Raw genomic sequence first — 14157 nt, 5'->3', positions numbered from 1 at the left:
CCTCCACGTAGGCACGAACGAGAGTCAAATTAGTGAAGCCCCCAGCTGGGTTAATGGTTAGAAAAATGAGCTACCAGCGGCCACCCACATTAACATTGAGGTGGCCCTCCGAAACGATATAGAATATAGAATCAACCAAGTAGTGGTTACTTTACCGTACTAAAGGCGCCGCTGACCATGTCTCTCATCTCTTTCGACGATTCATTCGCTTGGTAGGGAAAAGCGGAGTAGAAGCTTTTCGATAAAATGGACGGCTGCTTTTAGTTTGGACTCATATAGCCGCTCAAACGAGCCTTCGGCTCGACGACGAATATGACGCCCGTGAAATGGGGTACTTAGGCCTTTATTTTCCCTCAATATCCTGGGAATGTCGTAGATGTCCATAGTACCTGGGATATGTTTACCAATGGCGTTCCCCTTACTGTCTATGCACCCAACAGCCCAGGAATTTCGTCGGTATCTCATTCGACACGCCAGTATCCTCAAAGTCCATTCTCTCACAGTCTTTGTGGGTACTGTGCTCTTTCATTGCGTTTGAGGACTGCTAAAATAATAGTATGAACCTCAAGAAGATCATGGAATTGTATGGGAAAGAGAGGAAGCGAGCCCGCGGAACTCACCCCACACTAGGGCTTGTTTACAAAGTGCAAAATACGGGCCAGATCTTTATCCACCGGAAATTAAGGTTTGTAGCATCGCTCACGCACTTGGACCCATGATGGTCGGGAATGTGTTCCTGCGCATCCCCGGACTTTCGTAGGGCTGCGGCTTAATTGAAGCGGACACGACCGTCAATCGAAGGCTGAGGTACGGAATACTCACAAGCCATTTCACCCCATCTACTCCAATTTATACTATGTCGCATAATATGTCGTACCTCGGCCCAAGAGGTGAGCAATACTCCGAGTCTCCCTGATATCGATAAAAGGCCACCGCCCAATCCCAAAATGCTAACCATTGTCCTCGAACCCCAGCCTTCAACCATGAGCAGAGCAGCGACGCTGAAGCCGAATATGACCGCCTTCGCGGCTTAGCCAGACAAGAGGCAGCAAAGCGCTCCTCATGCTTTGAGCGCGTTCGTTTCTCCTAGCCAACTCCCCTTCACTCTCGCCCCAATACCCCGTATATGCGTACCCTGATTAGCATGAAAGCTGACATGCCCCTTAACAGTCCCAACAAGCCTACGCCGCCGGCGATGGCGCCCTCGCCAAAGAACTTTCCGAGCAAGGAAAGGCCCACGGTCGAAAGATGGAAGAATACAACCGACAAGCGTCCCAGTTTATATTCCGCGAGAACAACGCCAACGGTCGGGTGCCGGACGACACGATCGATTTGCATGGTCAATTCATGGAGGAAGCGGAAGATATTTTAGAAGAGCGGATCAAGTATGCGCAGGCGCATGGGCAGACGCATCTTCACGTGTAAGTTTGGTGCCGCTCGAGCGTTGCACGCGTTGAAGAGCGAATAACACGAGGGAGGGAAACTTACGAGATAATGCAGGATTGTTGGCAAGGGAAACCACTCAGCCAACCACGTCCAGAAGCTGAAACCGCGCGTGGAGCAAGTATGCCGAGATCTCGGCTTGCAATATTGTACGGAAGAAAACGCGGGAAGGATATACGTCAATTTGACCGGTGGACCGGCGCAGATGCCGCCCTATGAACCTCATCATCCTCCTCCACATCATCAGCCACAGCATCACTACCCGCAACATGCTCCCCAAGCCCATGAGCAGCAGCAGCAGCAGCAAGGAAATACTTTTGTTGAAGAGGCCGTTCGTAGGGCCGTGCCTACACTTTTACGAAAGTTGGAGAAGGCTTGCTGCATCGTTATGTGAGACCCACGTCGATTTGTCGGGGCTTTTGTTTTGGAATTGCTTTTGCAATCTACATTTCTTAGGAATTTCGATAAGTGGATAGCGGGGGTGAATTCTCGGGATCTTATTTTCATATTTGCTTTAGAGATTTTATTTGTTGATACCCTTAGTTAGGTTTGCGGGTCGCTTAGAAATATATACCAAACACCAGCTTAAAGGCGATCAGCCTAGGAAACAATATCCTCGAACTCGCTTGCTTCTATCCGGAAATCCCAATATCGGATATGTACGCGAATGAGTGAGTTGCCCCCGCCTAATGACAATTTTACGCGAAACACCATTGCCCATACCATAAGGAAAACAACCTTGATTCAAAGGGGCTCTCCAAACCAAATATCCTTCCCGCACCATTTGATATCATATGAAAACACCCTCCGCCCTGACCCATACAGGAAAACACCGGGACGTATGACCACCGAAAAATATGAGCTATGCATAAGAGAAAAGAACTTTAGACCTCCAATCATGGCTTCAGGGTTGGCTCAACGATTCTGTTCAGAATCGACCGCACCATCTCCCCGCTCCCTTCAGCTTTGGAACTCTGGCCATCTTGCGCTTGCTCTAAGGTAGTTTCAAGTTCGTCAATCACCATTAAAGCATTATCACGCAGCTGTGAGACCACTTTTCTCGTATACGCAAAACTGCCGGTGCTCTCCATATAATTAATCGCGTACCGCTTGACCTCGTCGTCTTTCGTTTTTTGTTTTAGGATATTAATAAGTTGTAGGTTATCTGGCTGGGAGCGGATCGAGTGGATAATGGGGAAGGAGAACTTTCCCTCTGTTAGGTCTTCGCAAAGGCCTTTATTTTTGCTGTAGGTTGGGTTGGAGAGGTTGAGATAGTCATCGCAGATCTGAAAGATGAGGCCCATCAAGTTCACGAGGGGGATGCAGTCACTGTCGAGCAGTTGTTAGAAAACATGTGTCTGAGCAGGTATAATGTCAGAGCTTACACGGAGACTTCGCTCTCAGCCTGCATGAGCTTGATAGCCAATCTGAACAATCCTCCCGTCTTGTTTCCCACCATCTCTAGGTAGTCCTCTTCGGTCGGACATGTGAGCGTGTCTCTCCAAAACAAATCCATTCCCTGGCCTCGATGTAGATTTAATAGTTCCGTAGTAAATATTCCGATCGCATCGGCATTTCGCAGCTTCTGGATCTCATCCAATGCTAAGAAGTATATATAATTTGCTGAATTAATCGTTTGCGCGGTCCCGAAAATATTGTGCGCTACCGGAACACCTCGTCGCAGGACCGAAGAATCTTCGACATCATCTACACTGCATATCAAAACCGGACTATTAGCTCTATTCATTATCATTCACTGTGTCTCTGGGCCGTGAGAGCAACAGAAAAATAGCGTTACACCTACAGCAGAGAAGCTGTATGAAGCATCAACACGACCTTGGTGATAACAGCCAGGCTCTCCTCGGGAACTTGTAGCCAGCGATTAAACGCCGCGATGAGCTGTCTGCGTATGTCCTTGCCCGGCTGGTGTACCATATATTCATAGGGACCCAGCAGGATCCTCTCCTTCTCCACGGACCACATTCCGTCGATATTGCTGATCACCGTTTTGGTACAGATCTTCGCTTCACAGGGGGCGCCGCAGCCGTTGGTCGAGCTGGGAGATAAGGTGCGGTTGTGTGACTTTCTAGACGAAGATGCGATCCATTCTTCCTCGGAGACGGGTTTCAGTATTATATTTTGTGCGGGAGGCGAGTAGGTTGCTCCATTTGTGACACCGGTTGAGCTAGTGCGGGGAGGGATCGGGTTCGGGGACGAGAGTGGTTCAGGCATGCCGGCGATCGTTTCGAGAGTCCCTTAGCAGAGGAAATAAGGCCTGGTACAGAGTGAACTCTGAACCGAACGCGCTGGGTTGCGGGCGCGTATGCTCTGAGAATCGAGCCCTTTGAGAGCTGCCTGTTTTTTGGTGGAGTTCGTATCAACTGCGGAGAAACGTGCTTGCCTGGAGGCGGGCTGCTTCAAGCGGGCATCGGGGTTTAAATAACACGGCAACAATTAAGAATGCAGCACGGACGGAATCAGGGCGCAAAAGATGATGTGCAGGAAGAGGTGTGTCAACCAGGGAAAATAGGGTTGAAGCAGAAGTGGTCTCAACCCTACTGGTATCACATGCCACCCACCCCCCCAAACAGATGATGACGATGATGCTAAGAGCTTGGGCCACAACATTCAACGAACTTGCTCAGCTCTACGGAGTACAGGCTAGTTATTCCACCCAGCTCCAGTGTCATCACAAGAACAACTAGATAAGTGAAAACTTGGAAATAACAATGTCATGGAGAGATCTTCAATTTACACAGCTTAGCAGCGGCATAATCGATGTGTGTATGCTCATGGAGGTAGGCAGTCCAGGCAAGGTCTGGAATCTTACCTCCCAGATTTCTATCTCCTGCTGGTCTCATGAGATAGTTTACATAGATATGATCTTCACAGTAACAGGCAGTCTTGTACCCCGCAGCCTTTGCTCCATCCTAGGAAGCTCTGAGTCCTTCACGGCAGGCTGGACGAAACTCCGACTTATCTCCAGAACAAGGCACCTTGGGCATTTCAAATGCAGTCATGTGTCCCGTGTCTCAAAAGACAATACCTTTGATTTCTCAGGTGGTGATTATCAGGAGCACTCACCATCTTAAACTTTATATTATTCTTGGCGGCTGGTCCAGCCAAAACTAGGATTACCAGTCGAGGCTGGACATCAGGACTTCCTGTACTCTATACCGCTCTAGAATTCCGGAGGCAGTTCGTCGGCCAGAGAGCTGTGGGGATCTGCGCTACTCAGTGCTCCATACGTCATGAACATATAGGATGCTTCTAGGGCAGAAGTGAAAAGCCATTGTTCTAGCAATGGCCAGCGGAACATTACCCATTCTGAGCCTTCCATATGACCAGCATTTGCATTGGATTACCATATACTCGATATCATCAGCAGAGCAGAACAGCTTATGGAAACTTCCCGAGAATCCCCAGCCCACCTTCTTCAGCGCGCGATCCAAGTCTTCGCCATTGGCCGACAGTTTCTGGATCGAACAAGGTGCTGTGGCTTGAGATGTTGAGACATCAAGGCCAGGATGAGCAATGCATCTTCTCCTTCATAGGTTGAACAACAGTCCTCTTCAATGTATTCGAAGAATGCTTCCAAGGGTTGTGTAGAACTGGGATATGCAGGATATGTCTTCCACCCCCAAAGCGAAAGGTATCCTTAGAAACGTTTGGTACTGGTTCCCTGTGACTACTGTTAATAGGATTGTAGTTGTCTTGGGAAGCTCGAAAAGGGCATCGGAAAAAGAAAGCTCTGAAGATGTGTCCGTTCGGCGATAGATTGTGGGCAGGTGGTGACCGTGGTATTCGAAGGAACATAGTCCTACAGTAATTAACCAAGCTCCGCCAGCGTAAAGATCAGATCCATGAAGTATTCGAAGACGCAGAGGAGCCTCCATGGTTACAACAAGCCGGCCGGCTCAGATGCAGATTCGTAGATGCTTTTTAGCTATAGAGTTAAGCGGCAGATCCTCATTGATGAGGTGTCGGGAAACCGTAATAATTATTTAGCTGCACTGTTGCGTCGAACAAATTGGGCAGTCCAACAGGCGAGAATTCTGATTGACGGCCCGAGCCACCCATCAACACATGCCATGGGTGGATTCTACCCCACAACAATAACTTTTCCTTTCGTTCCAGACAGCCGACGGGTTCGACTCCCATCTCTTTAAACCATCTACGGATTCCGTTAACGTATCATATCGGTAGCATCTAACAACAAGCACCTTGTGCTCATGTTTGGCACAATGTAGTGAGATTGTTTTCATCATTGCGCGTATGGCAGACTCTGCGCGGAGTATGGAGTATGATTTCAACTCGCACGGCTGACCAGGACAATCCCTGCCCTGTCAAAGTTTTGCATCATCCTTTCCTGTTCTCCAGGCCCCTTGTCCCTTTGTCCTTTGGATCCTATTGGGAGGCAGCGGGATTTGGCCACTTGCTCGGCTCAGACTTCCATTTTGACAAGGACAGGTTGAAGAACAAATTTTTGAGGCATTTGCATTCGAGTATATTATCATTCTCTGAAGGAATTAATAGAAAATGGATTACTAATGATAAAAAAGCCAGCCACACGCATCTCAAAACTCGCCTCTTGCCAATATGATAGACAGGAAGAGGGTATATGAAAAATAAACATATGAAGCGAACTGGGTAAGGATTTTAGGTTTAGGGAAAATGCGACCAGTCATCAAAGATTTAGGCGCAAAGAAATTTGAGCTTTGTGCCACGACCGTATTCTCCTTAACACCAAAACATCAATTGTTGTTCTGGAATTTGGACGATGAAAATCCTGTTCAGGCCTTGGATACACCTGCATGCTTCTCTCTACGCTGGTTCACATGTCCAGGCGCATCCAAGTGGTACAACTCAGGACAGACAGCGTGCTTTCTCATCAAGATATACCTCTTGAACCACCATGGAAGCACCTTGGTGAGCTGGTACTTTGCGTGGGTTCGCGTCGGCACGGCAAAGACGTAATCAAGTTCTTCGAGGGTACGCTGCTTCGTCTCAGGCAGGAAGAGGAAAATGAGGATTAGCGCTACAATGTTCAGACCAGCGTAGAAACCGAATGCACCAGGCGGTGTGAACGCTCGGATCAAACGTTTAAAGGTGAGTGCGAGCACGGACGCCCAAAAGTTATTTGTTGCCACAGCCCAAGACATACCGATTTCACGATGGGACAGCGGGAAGACTTCAGCAGAGTAGGTGAAGGGAACTGGACCCTCACCCGGGGAGTAGAAGGCCGCGAAGAGGTAAATGAAGAAGGCGATGAGGCCGAGATGGGCCTTGCTGCTTTCTGGGATGAAGAAACACATTCCGGCAGCCAGTAGTGTCCAGAACATTTGAGGGAAGGTGAAGAGGAGGAGTCCTCGACGGCCAAATGTGTCGATAGTCCACACTGCCGGCCAGGCGAAGAGGAAATTTATCAGGCCATATCCGAACGAAGCAAGAAGAGCTTCGATGTTGGAAGCCCCGGCTTGTTCAAAAATGGAAGCGGAATAAAAAGCGATGATATTGACTATTCAACAGGACCTCGGTCAGGCCATTCTCTAGGAACTTTGTCAGGGCAATCGACTTACTTCCACACATTTGTTGGGCGATCATGACAATACCCGAAGCCTGAGTTGCACGTCGGATGCGGGGGATAGTAAACAGTTCAATGAACCGCGTGAGCATATTGTTTTTCTTTGAAAGGCCAGATTCTTCAAGAACGACTTCTTCATGAACGAGCTGAGCATGAACATAATAAAGATCTCTGGCGGCTTGCAGGGGGGTATTACGGAGTCGAAGAAGGGACGCGTATGCTTGTGCATACTTGCCTTTCTTGAGGAGCCAACGAGGTGATTCTGGGCAGAAATAGATACCTAGCACGAGAGGCACAGCTGGAATGAACGCAGAGCCCAACTGCAGTCGCCAGGTGATTGCTCCAACGTTGACAACAGCCAGGTTTGCGCAAGTTCCTAGGAAAATTCCGAACGCCGTCCATACTTGCCACGACATGACAAGACCACCACGAACATTGGCAGGCGTATTCTCTGCGGAGAAGACTGGAACAGTGACCTCTTTCAGACCCATACCGATCCCCAGCATAATACGGCAGACAACAAGTTGCGGCCAATTCTGCGTGACAGCAGATCCGATTGGAGCGAGAAGACTGAAAATCGCGGCGATAAAGATAGTGCCTCGACGGCCGATCCAGTCATTGATAGGATCCGAAAGCCAGCCAGCGCTATCAATCGTCAGAATGAGCCTCAAAACGGCGATGATCCCAATGACACAATTATACTCACAACAGAGCGATAGAAATGTAGGGAATCGAGTTGACAAATCCCACAATCCATGCATTCCGATCGCAGAGTGCCTCATCGGAACATCCTGAGTCGGGGATATTAAATTCAACCGGGAAGGAGAGATTGGCACCGTTGGAGCCTGTTGCGCATGTATCAGCAAAGTGGCGCAAAGTATACTTGGCCCTCAAATCCACAAGCTAACTATTTACCTGTCTGATCCCAACCTTGAATAGCTGCTGCGATGGAGTTAAGGCCGATGGTGTAGTACAGAGCCCATGGGTGTCTCCAGCGATGGGTCACTTCATTGCGCAGAGCCTCCCGATCGGACTCATCAAGCTCGGGGATGTTCTCGAAGTCGGCCGGATTTTGGGCTACCAATGCTCCCTTTTGGAGGAGTGGCAGGATATCGGTCATGTTCTTTTTGCTTGCAAAATTTTCAACATCTCTGAGCAATTGGTCCTTTGGGATGTCGCTCAAGGGATTTCGAATCCTGTGGATACATTATCAGATTTGTATTCCTTGCGAAGTTACTCATCTTTTGATGGAGATTTGATCTATCCAGTTACGCACTCCCCAGTAAGGTTTTGAGACATTGCTGCAACGCTCTCCCGGCGGTCAAAGCCGCTGACAGAGTCATGGCTGTTACGGAGGTTAGCTGCTGGGTCCTAACGCCATTGCGGACGGGTTCGACGCACCGAATAGCTTCCTTGTCAGCCATTTTAATCAAGAAGAGCCAGGTTGCTGACGACTGGTGGGAGCAAGATAGAAAGCAAAAAGGAAAAGGGTAGGGCGACCACCGGCGTCAACGGCAACCAAAGCAGTTGAAGCTCTAGGAACAAGAAAGACGAAAAATAAAAATAAAAAACAACGCGGCTGGAGCAAGCTATATGTATGTATTTACATTTGTACGTACTCCGTACGTACAGTACATATATTGTGTGGTTCTGGGCCAAAAGCAGCCTTTCTGCCACACTGATCCCTGTCGCGTTTAAAGCTGAACCGAAGAGGATGGTAAAATGAAAGAAGGGGGGATTGTTACATACACTGTATACAGAGTATGGAGGACACAGTCCTGCACAGGCTACCCAACCATGGTCCGCGAATAGAAATTAACGCTTCCCGCGCCTTCTGGAGAGTTTCTTACAGGTTGTGGGTGTCATTACAGCACCAGACCGGTTGGGGGCCAGGGCTGACAGCTCTGGACAAGCGCACCATGGGAACAACTCGGGATGTACCGTTCCCTGTAAGGATTTACATGTCGAACGCACGGCGGCTCATGGCGAGGGACAAAACCCTAAACGCCCCTGAAAGATATGGGAATGTTTTCGCCTTCTTCTCCCTTCGAATCTGCTTCCTAATAATGTCTCTGCACAGGGAACCTTTCCACAACTGCTGGAGACTGCTCCATAGGGAGTACAGCCCACAAAGAACATTGTTTATTTGTGAGCCGCAACGCTCTTCGGGTTTCGGTGTGGCGGGCTCATGGCTAACGCCAAGGCACAGGGGGGTGGCGTGACGGTTGGTTTGCGTGAAGAGAAGCTTCTTGTCCCCATCTTTCTCTGGTCAGATTTTCATGGCGGCTAGCATTTGCGGAATCTTGTTGCTGGCTGTTTTTGGGTGATCAGACATATAGCATATGCCGTCGAAGGGATGCCTTTTTTTCCTTTTGGTACTAACAATACAGTACAGCGTGCGCCGTATAGCATCTGCGATGTCGTTACAAAGTCACAGCCCAACAACCCCCGCACGGATCGCGCCGAATGACTGCTCCACTTCCTCAAGGCAAGGGTTAAACTGCTAACGACAGCCATAAGGCAGATTTTGAGTCCACGCCTCGCAACATCCCTGAATGGTTAAAAGTCGCACGCTTGGAATTGACTGAGATTCGTACATGGAACATATGAGGTTCAGAACTCCGCACGAGAACTTTCATCGAAACTTTTGACCTCGCAAGCAAGGGACAAGCGTAACTTTTCAGCCTTCCAGATTCTTTTTTCTTCCGCTTTGTCGCTTGGCGGATTTAATTCGCCATGTTCGGAATAATTTCTATTTCGAGCACCAGTAATCATTGGTCTTTTGTCATTTTACTTTCTTTTAGGCAATTTGGCGCCCTGTCACAAATCAAATGTATTTGAACGCGAGAGACTGACGCTAAGGAATTAAGCTTGGGGAACACACCGAAACAGAAACGATCGCCGTTCCCGGCATGGAGTGACGGGTGATAAGCTCTAGGTAGGCTTAGCGCGAGCTATGGCCCACTTCTCTTCTTTGTTCGGCTGAATGGACTATTATCACCGGTCTCTGGCAAGCTTCGTCTCTTTCATGCTTGGATCCTTTTCTGAAAGGTATGATATTACCGTGGAGTACTAGCGGATCGCAGAGAAGCAAATGCCAAAATATCCCTCAACCACACGAGACCTCTGCCTTTCATGGGGAAAAGGGCGCGCAAAAATGAAACCTTCGACGGGGCTTCTTCAGAGTATTTCTTGCGTGGGGTGAATATTAACAGTTGTATGGAGTCATTACCCTGGTGGTTGGGCTGAACTGGAAGAGAAACTGGGAACTTGGCTGTGGTGAGGCCATGGCCCCGGAACACTGAGGGGAGAAAGTCCTGTCAGGCGACCCGACTTTATACATATGGACATGCATGTTATGGGGCTAAGACTCCGCCCCGCGTTCTGGGTGTCTTTGAAGTTTAGTTTTTTGTCTTTATCTGCTGGTAATGCATGCCCTGCGTATTTTGATGTCGCTGAGATTCGTTACTTCTTATCTCCCGAGACGGATCTGGATGCCCGGGAATGGGTGCAAGTGTTGCTCAGAGATGCAACCCTTCGGGGCTCCCTCCTCCGTCCGTACGAGATGGCACACACTGGCATGTGTACGACGTGGGGAGTACATGGGTGACGGTTTTGGTTCAGCACACGGAGTAGCTTCCCCAATAATGTCATTGTTCTAGCGTCGGTGGCGGCTCCAAAAAAACTGCGCAATGTCTACGGACTATCTGCTTCAATGTAAATCTTCACGGCCGCCATGCACAAACTAGGCTGAGCGAACTTCATGTGATTATGATACTTTACCAGGTGGTTAGCTTGCTTACGGTTTGATGTTTCCAAGACCTTGGTTTCGGAGCGAATCTTGCAACAATGTAGCGACAAAGTCCTGTAGACCAATGCGATAGGAGCCATGCTGCGGCAAGGCGGTTTTCTCGGATCTCAATGCCGCACTCAGGTGTAGTTCTCTCGGTTTTCAAGTTACCTTGCTCTACTACTCGAAATTCGAACTAACAAACCTCTCTCTACTTTTCTTTTGTCGAAGGCTGACGGCAACTACGGAACATGTAGTGAGTACGTATGCGTACTCCGGCATTGGTTGCTCAATCCTATGTATTTACAAATTCTCTCAAATCCCTATCGTAGAGGGAACGAGCTTCAGTTCAACCGAGAAACCTGCTCCAGATGCCCTTCCAGAGCTGTTCTTGAACCCGATTTAAAGTTCTGTCCCTCACTTGAAGCAGCACTGGTCAGCGATCACCTGTCGCGGCACATACGACTATGGATATTTCGTATCGCCCCTTTGTGGATCGCGGGATTCAACGGTATTTTACGCCAACAGGATTGTTGACGAAAGGTCTGTTCCTTTTGACAGATATTGGATCTGCCCGATCGATTGAATCTGAGGGCGGCATCGAGGTACCAATAGATGGATTGGAGAAGAGGTGCGGGCGGCGAAGACGCAATTTGTGCAGTACATATGTACTCCCTACATACAGTATGGAGCACTTCCCACAGAGGGACATGTAACCGTGGATTATTGGCCTCATGTTCCTGAAAACAATGCCTAATGCATGGCAGGCCATGTAAGCGCGCCGGAGAAGGCACTAGTTAACTATGTGAGTAGAGTTTTGTCATCATTTTCCATTGAAGGAGTATTGGAGTACCCAAATCGCTAACCAGCAAGTAAAATGCGTTTTCCGTTCTGGACTGTCAAGTCGAGACAATTTTGCCTTTGTACCTTGCATATCCTAATGGGCACAAGGTTTGGGCCACAAAATTCAAGTCTTAACTGTGATGTCTGTCCGTTGCTTGCGGTGTCCAAGCCTCCAACTTTCTACCGTTATTGGACAATTGGCCGGTTGTCAAGTTTATGTTTTAGGAAATGATCCTGCGCGATGTCGTCCTGTGCTCATTCTCAAACAACCCATTCTGCTTTCAATCACCGTAACATTTCATGTAAATTGGTTTGGAGAACTCATCGACACAAGCTATGATAATTCATCCATACTTGGAAAAGAACCCGCAGTGGCTGAATCGGGCCAGACGAGATGGCGCAGATCCCGTAACGTTAAAATTTGCAATATCCGTTAACTGCCACACTTTAAAAAATCCCGCCCATCACTGCTGCGTCCGCTCTCATCGCATCCCTCGAGGCATATGGAGAAGATCTCATCAGTTGGCTCAAGGAGCTGAGTGTCCGCTGTAAACTGTGGATCGCCGTTCAGCGCCCGCGGGATGTGAGCCGCTGCAGAGTTTACATAAGCAGTTGCCGTGCCAGCAACCCGGCCTATTTACGTTTAGCTGATTCAAGTACCCTGTAAGCCGCTCAACGTCCCGAGCATATCTCTCGAGTCGGGATGCCAGGCATCCAAATGGAATAACCATCGCGTCTTTTATTTTCATTTCCCTTTCCCTGTCAATTCTTAATTTTGTATATTATTCCTTTTGGAGAAGTAGGTTTTACGGACAGTACTCATAGGCGTCACTTAGCCGCGACACGGACATTCCAATGGAGGCACTTCTAGCGCATTCTTTTGACTATCTATCATCGTATGATCAGACTAAGATTCGCAAAGGGCTGCGTCAAGTCGAAGGCCTACTTGCGCAAATATGTTTATCAAGATCAAAAGTATCAGCATCGGAAAAGCGACGGTCGATGATTACCCTAGGAGCCGCGCCCCCTCTGCCCAAATCCTTGAGTGAACTCTGCGACGACCCGGCGTTTAGGGAGTTTTATAAGCTGCAGGAAGGGTTTCAGTGGAATGGTATATATATATTTTTCTCTTTCTTTAGTTTATTTATTTATTGTTTCAGTTGGAAAATAATATAATCTCCGAGACTGACTTGTCGGATACACCGGGATAGTTGCATTACGATTAATTTCGTGCCTTGAACACCTCCTAGGTCGCGGGAGCAATGGTGCTAACGACCTCTTGATTATTGCTGCTCTGGATTTAATACAAGGTGTCTTGCTCCTTCACCCACCATCTCGTGCTCTATTCGCCAGGGAAGTTTACATGAATCTTCTCCTCGACCTCCTCGAGCCCGCCAACTGCCCCGCAATTCAGTCATGTACCCTCCTTACACTCGTCACCGCTCTCCTTGACAACCCCGCGAACACACGGACGTTTGAAGAGCTTGATGGCCTTTTGACCATTACATCGCTGTTCAAACTGCGCTCTACGTCGCGTGAGGTTAAGCTGAAACTCGTTGAGTTTCTATATTTTTACCTTATGCCCGAAGCACCCTCGAGCCCTTCGGCAGGGTCAAATGCGGGAATCCTGGCTCCACCAAAGGGCGGGGGTAAGTTCTCGAGGAGTACAAATGGAGCTGGGGATACTGGACGCGACGGCGCGGCCCAAGACACGAAAACCACGGAGGAAAAGCAAGCACTACTGGGGAAATATCTAAGCAACGTTGAAGATCTCGTGGAAGATTTAAAAGAAACTGCACCGTTTGGCGGGACGGTGTACTAGGTGGATGCCCATATTTTTTCGGGATGATTTTCGTGGGTTGAATACTTAAGCTGTTAGTACCATTTGCGGTTCTTTGATGGTTTTGGATGCTGCTGCGAGCCTGCGATGGCGTTTTGAGGAGTATGGGGTTTGAATGTATGATATGACTTGACGTGTCGCCGGAAAGAGATCTGCTTCAATATCAAGGTACTTGCTGAAAACTGAGCACGGAAGAGTTTCCCTTGTTTCAAGAATAATTTTCCTCCTCGAACTCATGAGATACGGAGTACATGATGTTATATATTGGGTGGTGTGGTTACTAAGCGGTTCTATGGTGTAGCGGTTAGCATAGCGGATTCTGATTGATTTCGGAGTCTTCCGTTGACCCCGGTTCGATTCCGGGTAGGACCTGAACAGCAAAGTTTACTTTTTTTAGCCTGTCGGAGGACGCCGCCGCCATTTTTTTTGTTTGATCTGATAAATCCTTTACTTGACGCCAGGTATGGTAAAGGTCTGCGTGGAGGTGAAGACTCTCATACTTTTTTTTCTCTACCAAAGGAGGATGGGATACTCCGTATGGACCGCCACCTTTTCGATTTGGCCCCTACTTTGGCTCCGTTTTAGATGCAGGACATTCAGGTGAGCATAACCATGACTCAGAGCCGGGTGGGCTCTTGTCGATCGTATTCATGGCTG

At 48.6% G+C, this 14157-nt stretch overlaps 4 protein-coding genes and 1 non-coding gene across 5 annotated transcripts; 3 read left to right on the top strand and 2 right to left on the bottom strand.

The window, feature by feature from the left end:
- Window positions 1–856: 856 nt before the first annotated feature.
- D8B26_005753 (uncharacterized protein) lies at window positions 857–1860 on the top strand (the record flags this gene model as incomplete). The annotated part of the gene is made up of 4 exons (XM_003069305.2): window positions 857–890; window positions 975–1075; window positions 1171–1421; window positions 1501–1860. 4 exons carry the CDS (start codon window positions 857–859, stop codon window positions 1835–1837), a joined length of 723 nt encoding a protein of 240 aa, XP_003069351.2. The 3' UTR covers window positions 1838–1860.
- Window positions 1855–4129, bottom strand: BTS1 (geranylgeranyl pyrophosphate synthetase). Its single transcript, XM_066124982.1, has 3 exons — window positions 3248–4129; window positions 2829–3155; window positions 1855–2772 (listed from the first exon to the last, which is right to left on the bottom strand). The coding sequence occupies exons 1-3, from the start codon at window positions 3673–3675 to the stop codon at window positions 2340–2342; spliced, it is 1188 nt and encodes a 395-aa protein (XP_065981063.1). The 5' UTR covers window positions 3676–4129; the 3' UTR covers window positions 1855–2339.
- Window positions 4130–5930: 1801 nt separating this feature from the next.
- D8B26_005751 (uncharacterized protein) lies at window positions 5931–8557 on the bottom strand. The gene is made up of 6 exons (XM_003069303.2): window positions 8429–8557; window positions 8304–8372; window positions 7943–8223; window positions 7734–7872; window positions 7023–7672; window positions 5931–6961 (listed from the first exon to the last, which is right to left on the bottom strand). Exons 1-6 carry the CDS (start codon window positions 8449–8451, stop codon window positions 6237–6239), a joined length of 1887 nt encoding a protein of 628 aa, XP_003069349.2. The 5' UTR covers window positions 8452–8557; the 3' UTR covers window positions 5931–6236.
- Window positions 8558–12515: 3958 nt separating this feature from the next.
- D8B26_005750 (uncharacterized protein) lies at window positions 12516–13695 on the top strand (the record flags this gene model as incomplete). The annotated part of the gene is made up of 2 exons (XM_066124981.1): window positions 12516–12771; window positions 12872–13695. 2 exons carry the CDS (start codon window positions 12516–12518, stop codon window positions 13480–13482), a joined length of 867 nt encoding a protein of 288 aa, XP_065981062.1. The 3' UTR covers window positions 13483–13695.
- Window positions 13696–13786: 91 nt separating this feature from the next.
- Window positions 13787–13872, top strand: D8B26_005749. The gene has a single exon. It is a non-coding gene; the product is annotated as a tRNA-Gln (tRNA).
- The last annotated feature ends 285 nt before the right edge of the window (window positions 13873–14157 follow it).

This window comes from Coccidioides posadasii, chromosome 3, assembly GCF_018416015.2.
Source record: "Coccidioides posadasii str. Silveira chromosome 3, complete sequence".
In the NCBI taxonomy this organism is placed as follows: Eukaryota; Fungi; Ascomycota; class Eurotiomycetes; order Onygenales; family Onygenaceae; genus Coccidioides; species Coccidioides posadasii.
This window is presented reverse-complemented; position numbering and strand designations above follow the sequence as displayed.

Bases quoted from the DNA above. Each gene is read 5' to 3' on its own strand.
- BTS1 (XM_066124982.1), bottom strand. From the start codon at position 3,675: ATGCCTGAACCACTCTCGTCCCCGAACCCGATCCCTCCCCGCACTAGC. The intron at 3,156-3,247 runs GTAGGTGTAACG...TTTGATATGCAG, and splicing joins CTTCATACAGCTTCTCTGCT to TGTAGATGATGTCGAAGATT. The intron at 2,773-2,828 runs GTAAGCTCTGAC...ACTGCTCGACAG, and splicing joins GCTGAGAGCGAAGTCTCCGT to TGACTGCATCCCCCTCGTGA.
- D8B26_005751 (XM_003069303.2), bottom strand. From the start codon at position 8,451: ATGGCTGACAAGGAAGCTATTCG. The intron at 8,373-8,428 runs GTGCGTCGAACC...CCTCCGTAACAG, and splicing joins GCTGACAAGGAAGCTATTCG to CCATGACTCTGTCAGCGGCT. The intron at 6,962-7,022 runs GTAAGTCGATTG...CCTGTTGAATAG, and splicing joins CGCCCAACAAATGTGTGGAA to TCAATATCATCGCTTTTTAT.